At 45.4% G+C, this 12,092-nt stretch overlaps 1 protein-coding gene across 1 annotated transcript; it reads left to right on the top strand.

The window, feature by feature from the left end:
- Window positions 1-5,524: 5,524 nt before the first annotated feature.
- CCDC89 (coiled-coil domain containing 89) lies at window positions 5,525-11,880 on the top strand. Its single transcript, XM_044286666.1, has 2 exons — window positions 5,525-6,116; window positions 11,201-11,880. Exons 1-2 carry the CDS (start codon window positions 5,565-5,567, stop codon window positions 11,621-11,623), a joined length of 975 nt encoding a protein of 324 aa, XP_044142601.1. The 5' UTR covers window positions 5,525-5,564; the 3' UTR covers window positions 11,624-11,880.
- Window positions 11,881-12,092: the final 212 nt, after the last annotated feature.

The raw sequence follows: 12,092 nt of genomic DNA, 5'->3' as shown, positions 1-12,092 counted from the left end.
AAACGCTCAGGTGAGAACCATTCCCATAGGGAATCATTGGTTCTTGCCTGTTGCGCGTTTTACAGTGCGCAGGAACGCGCTGTAAAACGCTCAGGTCTGAACCCAGCCTGACTGAGCAGAACCATCAGTTGCTTCCTGAACAGATCCTGACACAGTCCATGCCTCTCGTGTGAGACACGCCTGCCACTTCTGAAGTAACCGTGCCAGATTTAAATAGTGACAGCTGAAATAGGATTTAGAAACCCCGCTACTTACTCTAATCAGTATGTGGCAGCCGTCTGCCCACTTAGATGCCAGTTTGCATGTCCAGAACCACTTAGGGCCACAGCTCAGTTTAATGGGTGACGTCTCAATGAGCTGACGATGTGACATCCATGTTCCAAGGTCCTTTAAGGGTTGTCCAGCAGATTAATCTTTTTTAAAAGGTTCAGAACAGCGTCCAATAATAAAAGAAGTGATATTCAGCTCTGCCGGTCACAACAGAGCTAACTGCAATTGTATGGATGTAGCAGAGCCAACTGTAATTGTACAGATGTAGCAGAGTTAACAGTCACACTTAGCGCATTGACCTGATGTGATAACGCGCCATGACTGTGACTGCTAACTCTGCTACATCTTCATGTTGGACTTTCCTATCTAATGCCCATTTTTGTGCCAATTATTTCTGGTTTCAGGCCGATTGCCGTTTTGTACACACAGACCAGAATAATGTTTGTCTGAATACAGCCGTACACCTCATATGTTCAATAAAGAAATACTAAATAAAAAAATACACACACATAGAAATACACAAAATAAATACAGTAATTAAAAACAATTTAGATACAGAAATAGATTCATAAATAAATACATCAATTAAAAAATAAATACACAGGCAGGGATTTAACCCCTTAAGGACACAGGGCGTACAGGTACGCCCTTGTGCCCTGGTACTTAAGGACACAGGGCGTACATGTACGCCCTGTGCATTTTCGATCACTGCCGTGCGGCTGGCAGTGATCGGAACCCGGTGCCTGCTGGCACCTAGGCTAAATGCGCGGGGGGGTCCCGTGACCCCCCCATGTCGGCGATCGCGGCAAACCGCAGGTCAATTCAGACCTGCGGTTTGCTGCGATTTCTGCAGTTTCTGATCCCCGCGGTCCCTGACCGCGGGGATCAGAAACTTTAGGATTAAAAATTGTTTCCATTATCCCTCCCCCTGCACCCCTGAGTTATTCGAGCACGGTGGGAGGTGCAGGGGGAGGGTTGCGGGCGGTGCGGGCGGTGCGGGAGGCGGGCGGTGCGGTAGGCGGGATCGCGATCCCCCGCCCGCCTCCCATTGCGTAATCGTTGGCGTCTAGTGGGTATACCAGGGTGCCAGCACATTGCTGGCACCCTGGTATAAACGGCTGACATCGGTGATGCGATGTCAGCCGTTTAACCCTTTCCATACAGCGGTCCGTACGGACCGCTGTATGGAAAAGGTTAACAGTAAGAGGGAGCTCCCTCCCTCTCCCATCGGGGGGCTGCTGTGCCTTTGCAGTCCCCCGAATGGAGAGGGAGAGAGCTCCCAGGCAGCCCCCCCAAGCCCCGTCCTTACCCTTCCCCGTCTGCGCAGTTCTGGCCACTACTGAGCAGACGGGGAAGGTTCCCATGGCAACAGGACGCCTTCTCAGGCGTCCTGCTGTCCATGGTGCTGAACAGATCTGTGCTGAAAGGCATAGATCTGTTCAGACAAAGTGTAAAATACAGTATAGTACTATATATTGTACTGTACTGTATTATGTAGACATCAGACCCACTGGATCTTCAAGAACCAAGTGGGTCTGGGTCAAAAAAAAAGTGAAAAAAGTGAAAAATAAAGTAAAAATCAAAAAACACATTTATCACTGATTAAAAATGAAAAAAATAAAATTCCCTACACATGTTTGGTATCGCCGCGTCCGTAACGACCTGATCTATAAAACGGTAATGTTACTTTACCCGAACGGTGAACGCCATAAAAATAAAAAATTAAAAACTATGATGAAATTGGAATTTTGCCCACCTTACTTCCTAAAAAAGGTAATAAAAGTGATCAAAAAAGTCGCATCTATGCCAAAATTGTAACAATCAAACCGTTATCTCATCCCGCAAAAATCATACCCTACCCAAGATAATCGCCCAAAAACTGAAAAAGTTATGGCTCTTACACTATGGAAACACTAAAACATGATTTCTTTTGTTTCAAAAATGAAATCATTGTGTAAAACTTACATAAATAAAAAAAAAGTATACATATTAGGTATCGCCGCGTCCGTATTCACCGGCTCTATAAAAATATCACATGACCTAACCCCTCAGATGACCACCGTAAAAAAATAAAAATAAAAACGGTGTAAAAAAAGCCATTTTTTGTCATCTTCCGTCACAAAAAGTGTAATAGCAAGCAATCAAAAAGTCATGTGCACCCCAAAATAGTGCCAATCAAACCGTCATCTCATCCCACAAAAAATGAGACCCTACTTAAGATAATCGCCCAAAAATTTAAAAAACTATGGCTCTTAGACTATGGAGACACTAAAACATTTTTTTTGTTTTAAAAATGAAATTATTGTGTAAAACGTACATAAATAAAAAAATTGTATACATATTGGGTATCACCGCGTCCGTGACAACCTGCTCTATAAAATTACCACATGATCTAACCTGTCAGATGAATGGTGTAAATAACAAAAAAAAAAAAAACGGTGCCAAAAAAGCTATTTCTTGTTACCTTGCCGCACAAAAAGTGTAATATAGAGCAACCAAAAATCATATGTACCCTAAACTTGTACCAACAAAACTGCCACCCTATCCCGTAGTTTCTAAAATGGGGTCACTTTTTTGGAGTTTCTACTCTAGTGGTGCATCAGGGGGGCTTCAAATGGGACATGGTGTCAAAAAAACCAGTCCAGCAAAATCTGCCTTCCAAAAACCGTATGGCATTCCTTTCCTTCTGCGCCCTGCCGTGTGCCCGTACAGCAGTTTACAACCACATATGAGGTGTTTCTGTAAACTACAGAATCAGGGCCAGAAATAATGAGTTTTGTTTGGCTGTTAACCCTTGCTTTGTAACTGGAAAAAAAATATTAAAATGGAAAATCTGCCAAAAAAGTGAAATTTTGAAATTGTATCTCTATTTTCTATTAAATCTTGTGCAACACCTAAAGGGTTAACAAAGTTTGTAAAATCAGTTTTGAATACCTTGAGGGGTGTAGTTTCTTAGATGGGGTCACTTTTATGGAGTTTCTACTCTAGGGGTGCATCAGGGGGGCTTCAAATGGGACATGGTGTCAAAAAAACCAGTCCAGCAAAATCTGCCTTCCAAAAACCGTATGGCATTCCTTTCCTTCTGTGCCCTGCCGTGTGCCCGTACAGCAGTTTACAACCACATATGAGGTGTTTCTGTAAACTACAGAATCAGGGCCAGAAATAATGAGTTTTGTTTGGCTGTTAACCCTTGCTTTGTAACTGGAAAAAAAATATTAAAATGGAAAATCTGCCAAAAAAGTGAAATTCTGAAATTGTATCTCTATTTTCTATTAAATCTTGTGCAACACCTAAAGGGTTAACAAAGTTTGTAAAATCAGTTTTGAATACCTTGAGGGGTGTAGTTTCTTAGATGGGGTCACTTTTATGGAGTTTCTACTCTAGGGGTGCATCAGGGGGCTTCAAATGGGACATGGTGTCAAAAAAACTGTCCAGCAAAACATGCCTTCCAAAAACCATACGGCGCACCTTTCACTCTACGCCCCGCTGTGTGGCCGTACAGTAGTTTACGGCCACATTATGGCGTGTTTCTGTAAACGGCAGAGTCAGGGCAATAAAGATACAGTCTTGTTTGGCTGTTAACCCTTGCTTTGTTAGTGGAAAAAATGGGTTAAAATGGAAAATTAGGCAAAAAAATGAAATTCTCAAATTTCATCCCCATTTGCCAATAACTCTTGTGCAACACCTAAAGGGTTAACAAAGTTTGTAAAATCAGTTTTGAATACCTTGAGGGGTGTAGTTTCTTAGATGGGGTCACTTTTATGGAGTTTCTATTCTAGGGGTGCATCAGGGGGCTTCAAATGGGACATGGTGTCAAAAAACCAGTCCAGCAAAATCTGGCTTCCAAAAACCATACGGCGCACCTTTCACTCTACGCCCCGCTGTGTGGCCGTACAGTAGTTTACGGCCACATATGGGGTGTTTCTGTAAACGGCAGAGTCAGGGCAATAAAGATACAGTCTTGTTTGACTGTTAACCCTTGCTTTGTTAGTGGAAAAAATGGGTTAAAATGGAAAATTAGGCAATAAAATGAAATTCTCAAATTTCATCCCCATTTGCCAATAACTCTTGTGCAACACCTAAAGGGTTAACAAAGTTTGTAAAATCAGTTTTGAATACCTTGAGGGGTGTAGTTTATAGAATGGGGTCATTTTTGGGTGGTTTCTATTATGTAAGCCTCGCAAAGTGACTTCAGACCTGAACTCGTCCCTAAAAATTGGGTTTTTGTAAATTTCTGAAAAATTTCAAGATTTGCTTCTAAACTTCTAAGCCTTGTAACATCCCCAAAAAATAAAATATCATTCCCAAAATAATTCAAACATGAAGTAGACATATGGGGAATGTTAAGTCATCACAATTTTTGGGGGTATTACTATGTATTACAGAAGTAGAGAAACTGAAACTTTGAAATTTGCCAATTTTTCCCAATTTTTGGTAAATTTGACTTTTTTTTATGCAAAAAAGAATATTTTTTTAACTTTATTTTACCAGTGTCATGAAGTACAATATGTGACGAAAAAACAATCTCAGAATGGCCTGGATAAGTCAAAGCGTTTTAAAGTTATCAGCACTTAAAGTGACACTGGTCAGATTTTCAAAAAATGGCCTGGTCCTAAGGTGTAAAAAGGCTGTGTCCCTAGGGAACCTGTCACCGGGATTTTGTGTATAGAGCTGAGGACATGGGTTGCTAGATGGCCTCTAGCACATCCGCAATACCCAGTCCCCATAGCTCTGTGTGCTTTTATTGTGTCAAAAAAACGATTTGATACATACGCAAATTAACCTGAGTTGAGTCCTGTACCTGAGATGAGTCAGGGACAGGACTCATCTCAGGTTAATTTGCATATGTATCAAATCAGTTTTTGGACACAATAAAAGCACACAGAGCTATGGGGACTGGGTATTGCGGATGTGCTAGAAGCCATCTAGCAGCCCATGTCCTCAGCTCTATACACAAAATCCCAGCGACAGGTTCCCTTTAAGGACAAAACTGAAGTAAAGTAGCACTGGCTTTAGTTGCCCATAGCAGCCAATCAGATTCCACCTTTCATTTTTCAGAGCTCCTTTGGAAAATGAAAGGATCCATCTGATTGGTTGCTATGGGCTACTTAGCTAGTTTTCCTTTACAGTTGCGCTCATTTCTGTCTCAGCCCACTTCCGGTGACCTGTGATCTGATTGGTTACTGTCTGTACTGGTTTCTAGAGGCTCGGTGCCGCCTATGACAACCAACCACGCGGTTGCCATGGAGACGCGTGAGGCATGCACGGGAACCCTGGTACCGGCAGATCCCAGGATGCCGGGGGAGTCGGGGCCGGACACCGGCGGTTCTGCGGTGCGGAAGGTCAGCTCTGCGGTGTGGGATGAGAAGACGGAGATGGGCATGCTGAGGTCCCGGCTGGACGAGCAGTCGCAGCTCATCTGCCTGTTGAAGAGGCGGGCTGACGACGCGCTGCTCCGCTGCCAGGGCCTGGAGCGGGCCGCGCAGGAGCTGGAGAGCCGCAGAGCGGAGGCCGAGGGGCTGCTGGCGGCGGAGAGGCGGCGGGGACAGCAGCTGGAGGAGAGGTTCGGGATGCTGGCCGCCAACCACCAGGACATGATCCGCTTCAAAGACGAGTACAAGCGGCAGAACGAGGAGCTGCGGGCGGAGTGTGAGCGGCTGCGGGACAGCTCGTACCCGGAGCTGCTGGAGAAGGAACGGAGCCTGCGGGACCTGCGGGACCAGCTCCAGGCGGCCGGCGACCAGCGGCGGGCAGAGACAGAAGAGCTGCGGGGCACGGTGGCGGAACTGCGGGGGCACCAGGAGAGGAGCGCCGGGGAGATCCGCGCCCTGACCCGGAGCCTGCAGGCGAGTGGGGGGTTCTCCGGTGACGTCACAAGCCTAACGAAACTGCTTTTATTAGAGATATATGATGGACCCAGTTGACATATTGGGGTCTGTTGCTGTATCTCTCCTGTCAAATATGAGCAGTGTGAACAGAGCCTTACCCCTGTATTCCCTGTCCGTCTACTCCCAGGTTCCTCAGCTCTTCTTCATCCCAGTCACTGCTTAGCAGCAGCCTTGGCCCAGTCATGTTGAAGGAAAAACAGGTGTTTTCTGAGATTCTGATATTGACCTTTCCTCAGGATAGGTTATCAGTATCTGATTGGTGTGGATCTGACTCCCGGCCCTCCTGACGATCTGCGGCCCTCCAGTTAGCACCACAGCCTCCTCTTACGTCAGTGATGTCACCTTCATCGGTCACGTGGTCTAGGTGCGGCCCAGTCCTATTCAACTGAAAGGTGCTCAGATGCAGTACTAAGCATAGCTGCTACCCAATGGACAGCGCTGTGAGGACACCGTGGCACTCACCTGGAGTCAGACCCCCACCAATCGGATAGTGATGACCTATCCTGAGGATACTGGAGCTCATGGATATCAGAATCTCAGAAAACCCCTTTAATGTTACTCATGTTTCTACAAATATATATATTTTTTTAAACCGGCACATACATACCTATTCACTGGACAGATGACACACGTTAGATGGTTGGGGGTACGACCACTGTGATCCCCATCTACCACTAGAACAGGAGACCTCAACACTTCTCCCCTGCCCCTCCCAGATGAAAGATCATGGTATGAGTTTGAATAGGGTGGCAATCATACATGGCATCTATTAAAAGTCTATGTGATGATGGAAACGGCTGGAATACCCCTTTATGATGCACTGTCACCTATATGCCCAGATTGTCACGATGGGGGGTGGGGGAAACTCCCCACTGTCCAAAGTCTGAAATTAAGGAAAGCTACTAGGCCTGGAAGCCTGGATAAGGGAGAAGGATACCTCCTATTGCCACCCTCATCCTATCCCTGACCTCCTAACCACATAAGCAAACCCAGATGGTAGGAGGGCTCATGCACCGGAACCTGGGCCCTACTGACCCTATCGGTCCCTGCAATATGGAAGTCGTCAGGAATAAGAGACGGACGATTCATCCACGACACGGATAAATCAGAGTCTTCCACAGGCCTAGTAACAAGGAGGAGACAGCAAGCAACAACAGAACGGCAGGTAAGTGTCTTGTGGCCAGATAACCACAGAAAACAGAACAATAAGATCACCTACCAGAAGCCACAGCTTGCTGTCTAGTAGTTCCCCCTCCGGGGAACCCCAGGGACCCCCCTCCAGGAGGTACAACAAACAGGACATGTCTAGCAACCATGCGGATCATCCACACCATAGACAAACAACTAGACAAACATCAACCCATAAGTGCAGCACCACACATAACAATGGGGAAGGGTAGACATAGGCAAGGACCTCGATGTCTCACAAGGTGGTTCTCAAGGACAGGGCAGCTGGAAATGCCCAGAAAGGAGCATTGGATCAAGCCCCAATAAAGGCTGAAGTGAATCTGACCTCAGGCTCTCAACACCAAGACTATAAGGCTAGGTCTACACGACGACATTTGTCGCGCGACAGATAGGGTGCAACATTTTGTTGCACTAATGTAAATTTTTATTTTTGTCACAAGTTAGCGGAAAATGATATATATTTTTTCCTTACAAAGTCTCATATTCCACTAACTTGTGACAATTTTTTTTTTTTTACATGAACTCACCATACCCCTCACGGAATACCTTGGGGTGTCTTATTTCCAAAATGGGGTCACTTGTGGGGTATTTATACTGCCCCGGGCATTTTAGGGGCCCTAAATCGTGAGAAGAAGTTTGGAATCCAAATGCGTAAAAATTCCCTGTGAAATCCTGAAAGTACTCATTGGAATTTGGGCCCCTTTGCGTATCTTGGCTGCAAAAAAGTGTCACATATGTGGTATTGCCTTACTCAGGAGAAGTAGGGCAATGTGTTTTGGGGTGTCTTTTTATATATACCCATGCTGGGTGAGAGAAATATCTCTGTAAAAGACAACTTTTCCCATTTTTTTAAATAAAAGTTGTTATTTTGCAGAGATATTTCTCTCACCCAGCATGGGTATATGTAAAAATACACGCCAAAACACATTGCCCTACTTCTCCTGAGTATGGCGATACCACATGTGTGACACTTTTGCAGCCTAGGTGCGCAAAGGGGCCCAAATTCCAATGAGTATCTTTTAGTAGGGGATTTTTAGGCATTTGGATTCTCACGCTTTAGGGCCCCTCAAATGCCAGGGCAGTATAAATACACCACATGTGACCCCATTTTGGAAAGAAGACACCCTAAGGTATTCCGTGAGGGGCATGGCGAGTTCATAGAAGTTGTTTTGGTTTTTTTTGCCACAAGTTAGCGGAAAATGATTTTGTAAGAGAAAAAATATATATATTTTCCGCTAACTTGTGCCCCAAAAAAATAATATTCTAGGAACTCTCCATGCCCCTCCGGAATACCTTGGGGTGTCTTCTTTCCAAAATGTCACTTATGGGGTATTTATACTGCCCTGGCATTTTAGGGGCTCTAAAGCGTGAGAAGAACTCCGGAATATAAATATCTGAAGTTTTTTACGCATTTGGATTCTGTGAGGGGTATGGTGAGTTCATGTGAGATTTAATTTTTTGTCACAAGTTAGTGGAATATGAGACTTTGTAAGAAAAAAAAAAATCTTCTATGAACTCGCCATGCCCCTCAAAAGTGATCTTTATAGTGCCGCAGCGATTTTACAGTGTTTTTGCCTGTCACTGCAGTGGGGCGGACTGAACGCAAGTGTGCCCACAAGATCAGGCCTGATCGGGCGAACACTGCGTTTTTTGTAGAGCCTATAGAACATGTCCTATTCTTGTCTGCAATTGCGGATAAGAAAAGGCATTTTCTATATAGTTCTGGCAATGTGCGGATCCGCAAAATGCGGAAAGCACATTGCCAGTGTCCGTGTTTTGCAGATCCGCGGTGTCTGTGTTTTGCGGATCCACAAAACACATACGGACGTCTGAATGGAGCCTTACAGGGGGGTGATCAATGACAGGGGTGATCAGGGGTTAATAAGTGACAGGGGGGGGGGTGTAGTGTGGTGCTTGGTGCTACTTATTACAGAGCTGCCTGTGTCCTCTGGTGGTCGATCCAAGCAAAAGGGACCACCACAGGACCAGGTATATCAGACGCTGTTAACAAAACAGCGTCTGATATACCTTTCAGGGGTTAAAAAAAAATTGCATCTACAGCCTGCCAGCGAATGATCGCCGCTGGCAGGCTGTAGATCCACTGGTTTACCTTCGGTTCCTGTGAACGCACGCTCCTGTTTTGTCTCCTCGCGAGATGACGCGCCGGCGAATCCGGGAGGAACAACAGGGCCGCCGCCAGGACGCAATCCTGCGTGCAGCGATCCTGAGAAGGTTAATGGCATATCCTAGCCATGCGGTACTGTCACATGTCACCATGTAACCTTAGCCTTAGGGCCCACGCATCCTGCCCCCTGTAGAGCTGTCCTATCCTTTTAATACGGACAAGAATAGGACATGTTCTTTTGCGGGGTCGCAGAACGGACATACGGATTTAAGTGAATGGGTCCGTATCCGATCCACACAAAATGCAGATCGGATGCGGACACAAAACCACAGTCGTGTGAAGGGGCCCCTATACAAAGACCTGCAGACAAGCTCTTACACACAGCAAATACAATGTGAACAGCAACGGATGGCTTGTACGGATTGGAGGGAGCATTACCAAGACCACAGTGCAGTTGCTGGAGGTAACAGGCAGATTTCCGTCTTCTGCCGTCAGTAATTCTTCTCTTTGCATGTTGTGTCATTTGTTCTTCGTGGAGAATATGGTGTGATGGAAAGAATTCGCTAATTTTCATAAAGCCTCTGTTTCGATTTGACCCAGATTTCACAAAAACTTAGTGGTTAATTCTACAATGGTTTAATGTATGCTCAGCATTTTTTCAGATCTCTGTTTGCTGTCAGTAAATGGAAATATTCTTGTTGAAACCCACATGAGGAAGCATTGGTGAGCCTGGATACAATTGAATGAAACGCTCAGCTTTCCTTTTGCACGGAAAGAAATGTCTATTCCCAATGATTACCTATTGTTGTCCACCTTTTATCAAATGATTGCCTATACTCAGGGTAGGTCTGACATGCCGTACCCCACCGATCAGCTGATCAGTAATAGCTCTGGTGCCGGAAGCTCAGACCTCTCTCTACTTTGTAGATTACTGATCTCGCCGCTGCAGTGCTGCTCTCATTGACTTCGATATAAATAAAAGGTGGACAACCCCTTTAGGGCTCATGTATTTTTGGTCCACCTCCGATCCGCATTTTCATTTGCATTATCCTTTTCCCTGTTTTTGGTGTGCTGACCTCTCGGCGCCCTCTTGGGTCCTTTTCCTCATCCTTGTGTTCCACCTTTGTGCTGCCTCTTGTTACTATGCATGTACTTATACATTGTCAATAAAGTTTTTTCGATTTTCACTTCGTGAAGATTGTGGTTCAATTTTTGGGTGGTACCCCTTAATGGGATGCAGACCTATTCATTTGAATGCAATTCACAGGTTATGGAGTGGTGCAGAGACACGGAGCGGAAGCACTATGGAGAACTTCCATAGGATTTCGGTCCGTGCCTTTGCGTCGCAAAAAAAATTGTCTATTTTATTGCGGTGTGGACTGAATGTCACAGATTGAATGGGTCCACATCTGCAAACAGTAGCCACACGGCTGGTACCTGTCATTGCAGACCGCTATTTGCGATGTGCAGCACAGGCATGGACTGCATACGAGATTGGACTCTTGGCATCCTCGCTGGTCAGCTGTATGAAGGGTTCGCGGTGCTCAGGCGGGTGCTGCGACCTCTTCATTGTTTACGTTGCTCTTTACGCCACAATGCTGTACTTTTCGTAGCGTCTGGTATCGCAGCTTTGCCCCGTTCACTCTGTAACGCTTACATCCTGTCATTAATATTTGTCGTAGTGTGAACATTTCTTGGCAGTCATATGTATGTTGTTTCTGACTTTCAGCTCTCAGAGGAGACCTGCCACCAAATACAGAAGAAGTTGTCGCATTTAGAGGAGGTACAAAAAACTGAGCAAAAAGAAGCGGAAAAGAAGATGGCAGAATTAACTAAAGAGAAGCAGGACCTCCTACTCCTCTGCATGGAGCGAGGGCGTTCCCTACAAGAGCGCCAGAGAGAAGCCGCCGATGTTACTCACCGCCTGCAGAGTGCAGAGAAGGCGCGGCGGGAGGCAGAAGAGCGCTATCAGAGAGACGTAGCCGCCGTAGATGCTGATGCCAGAATAGTGGAGCTAAATTCAAGGCTGGCAGACGGTGAAAACGAGTTGGCACAAGTGAAACGAGAGTTTGAGGCCTACCAAAAGCACAGCAGTGAACTGCTAGCCAAGGAGAGGGAGCTGAACGCCAAACTTAGGCATCTGATTGGCTGACGGCCTATGACAGCACTGTGAAGATGAATTGTGCGATGGGGTGCCCAGTGCAACCAGTGCTTTAATTTTCCATCAGCCCAATTTTAGTTGGTTTGCACTTCCCCTGGGTTTTATAAATTGCCCGCGCTGATTATACCTGATTTGCACACGTGCATGTATTTCAGTTTATATAGTTCCTTATACGTTTAGAACTTGCCAAAATTGATCATGTAAAGCGTTTTATAGGAGAGTGTTCACGTGTCACATTTTGTTTACTTTTTATATTAAAAAAGTTACAAAGTTTTATTAACATTGAAGTAAGATTTTATTTCATTTTTATTGATTTGTTTACTTACAAGGCAGATTTACTAAGTCAAACCTCATTCACGTGTGCCGTACGTGTTCTCCACGGGCAGCACACGCACTTATTCATTATATCAGTTTTCTTTTACCGTGGGTCCGTGGTTTTAGCACGGATGCATACCCTATT

Source organism: Bufo gargarizans, chromosome 3 (assembly GCF_014858855.1).
Source record: "Bufo gargarizans isolate SCDJY-AF-19 chromosome 3, ASM1485885v1, whole genome shotgun sequence".
NCBI lineage: Eukaryota > Metazoa > Chordata > Amphibia > Anura > Bufonidae > Bufo > Bufo gargarizans.
Note: the sequence above shows the minus strand (reverse complement) of the source record. Positions and strands in the feature narration are given on the sequence as shown.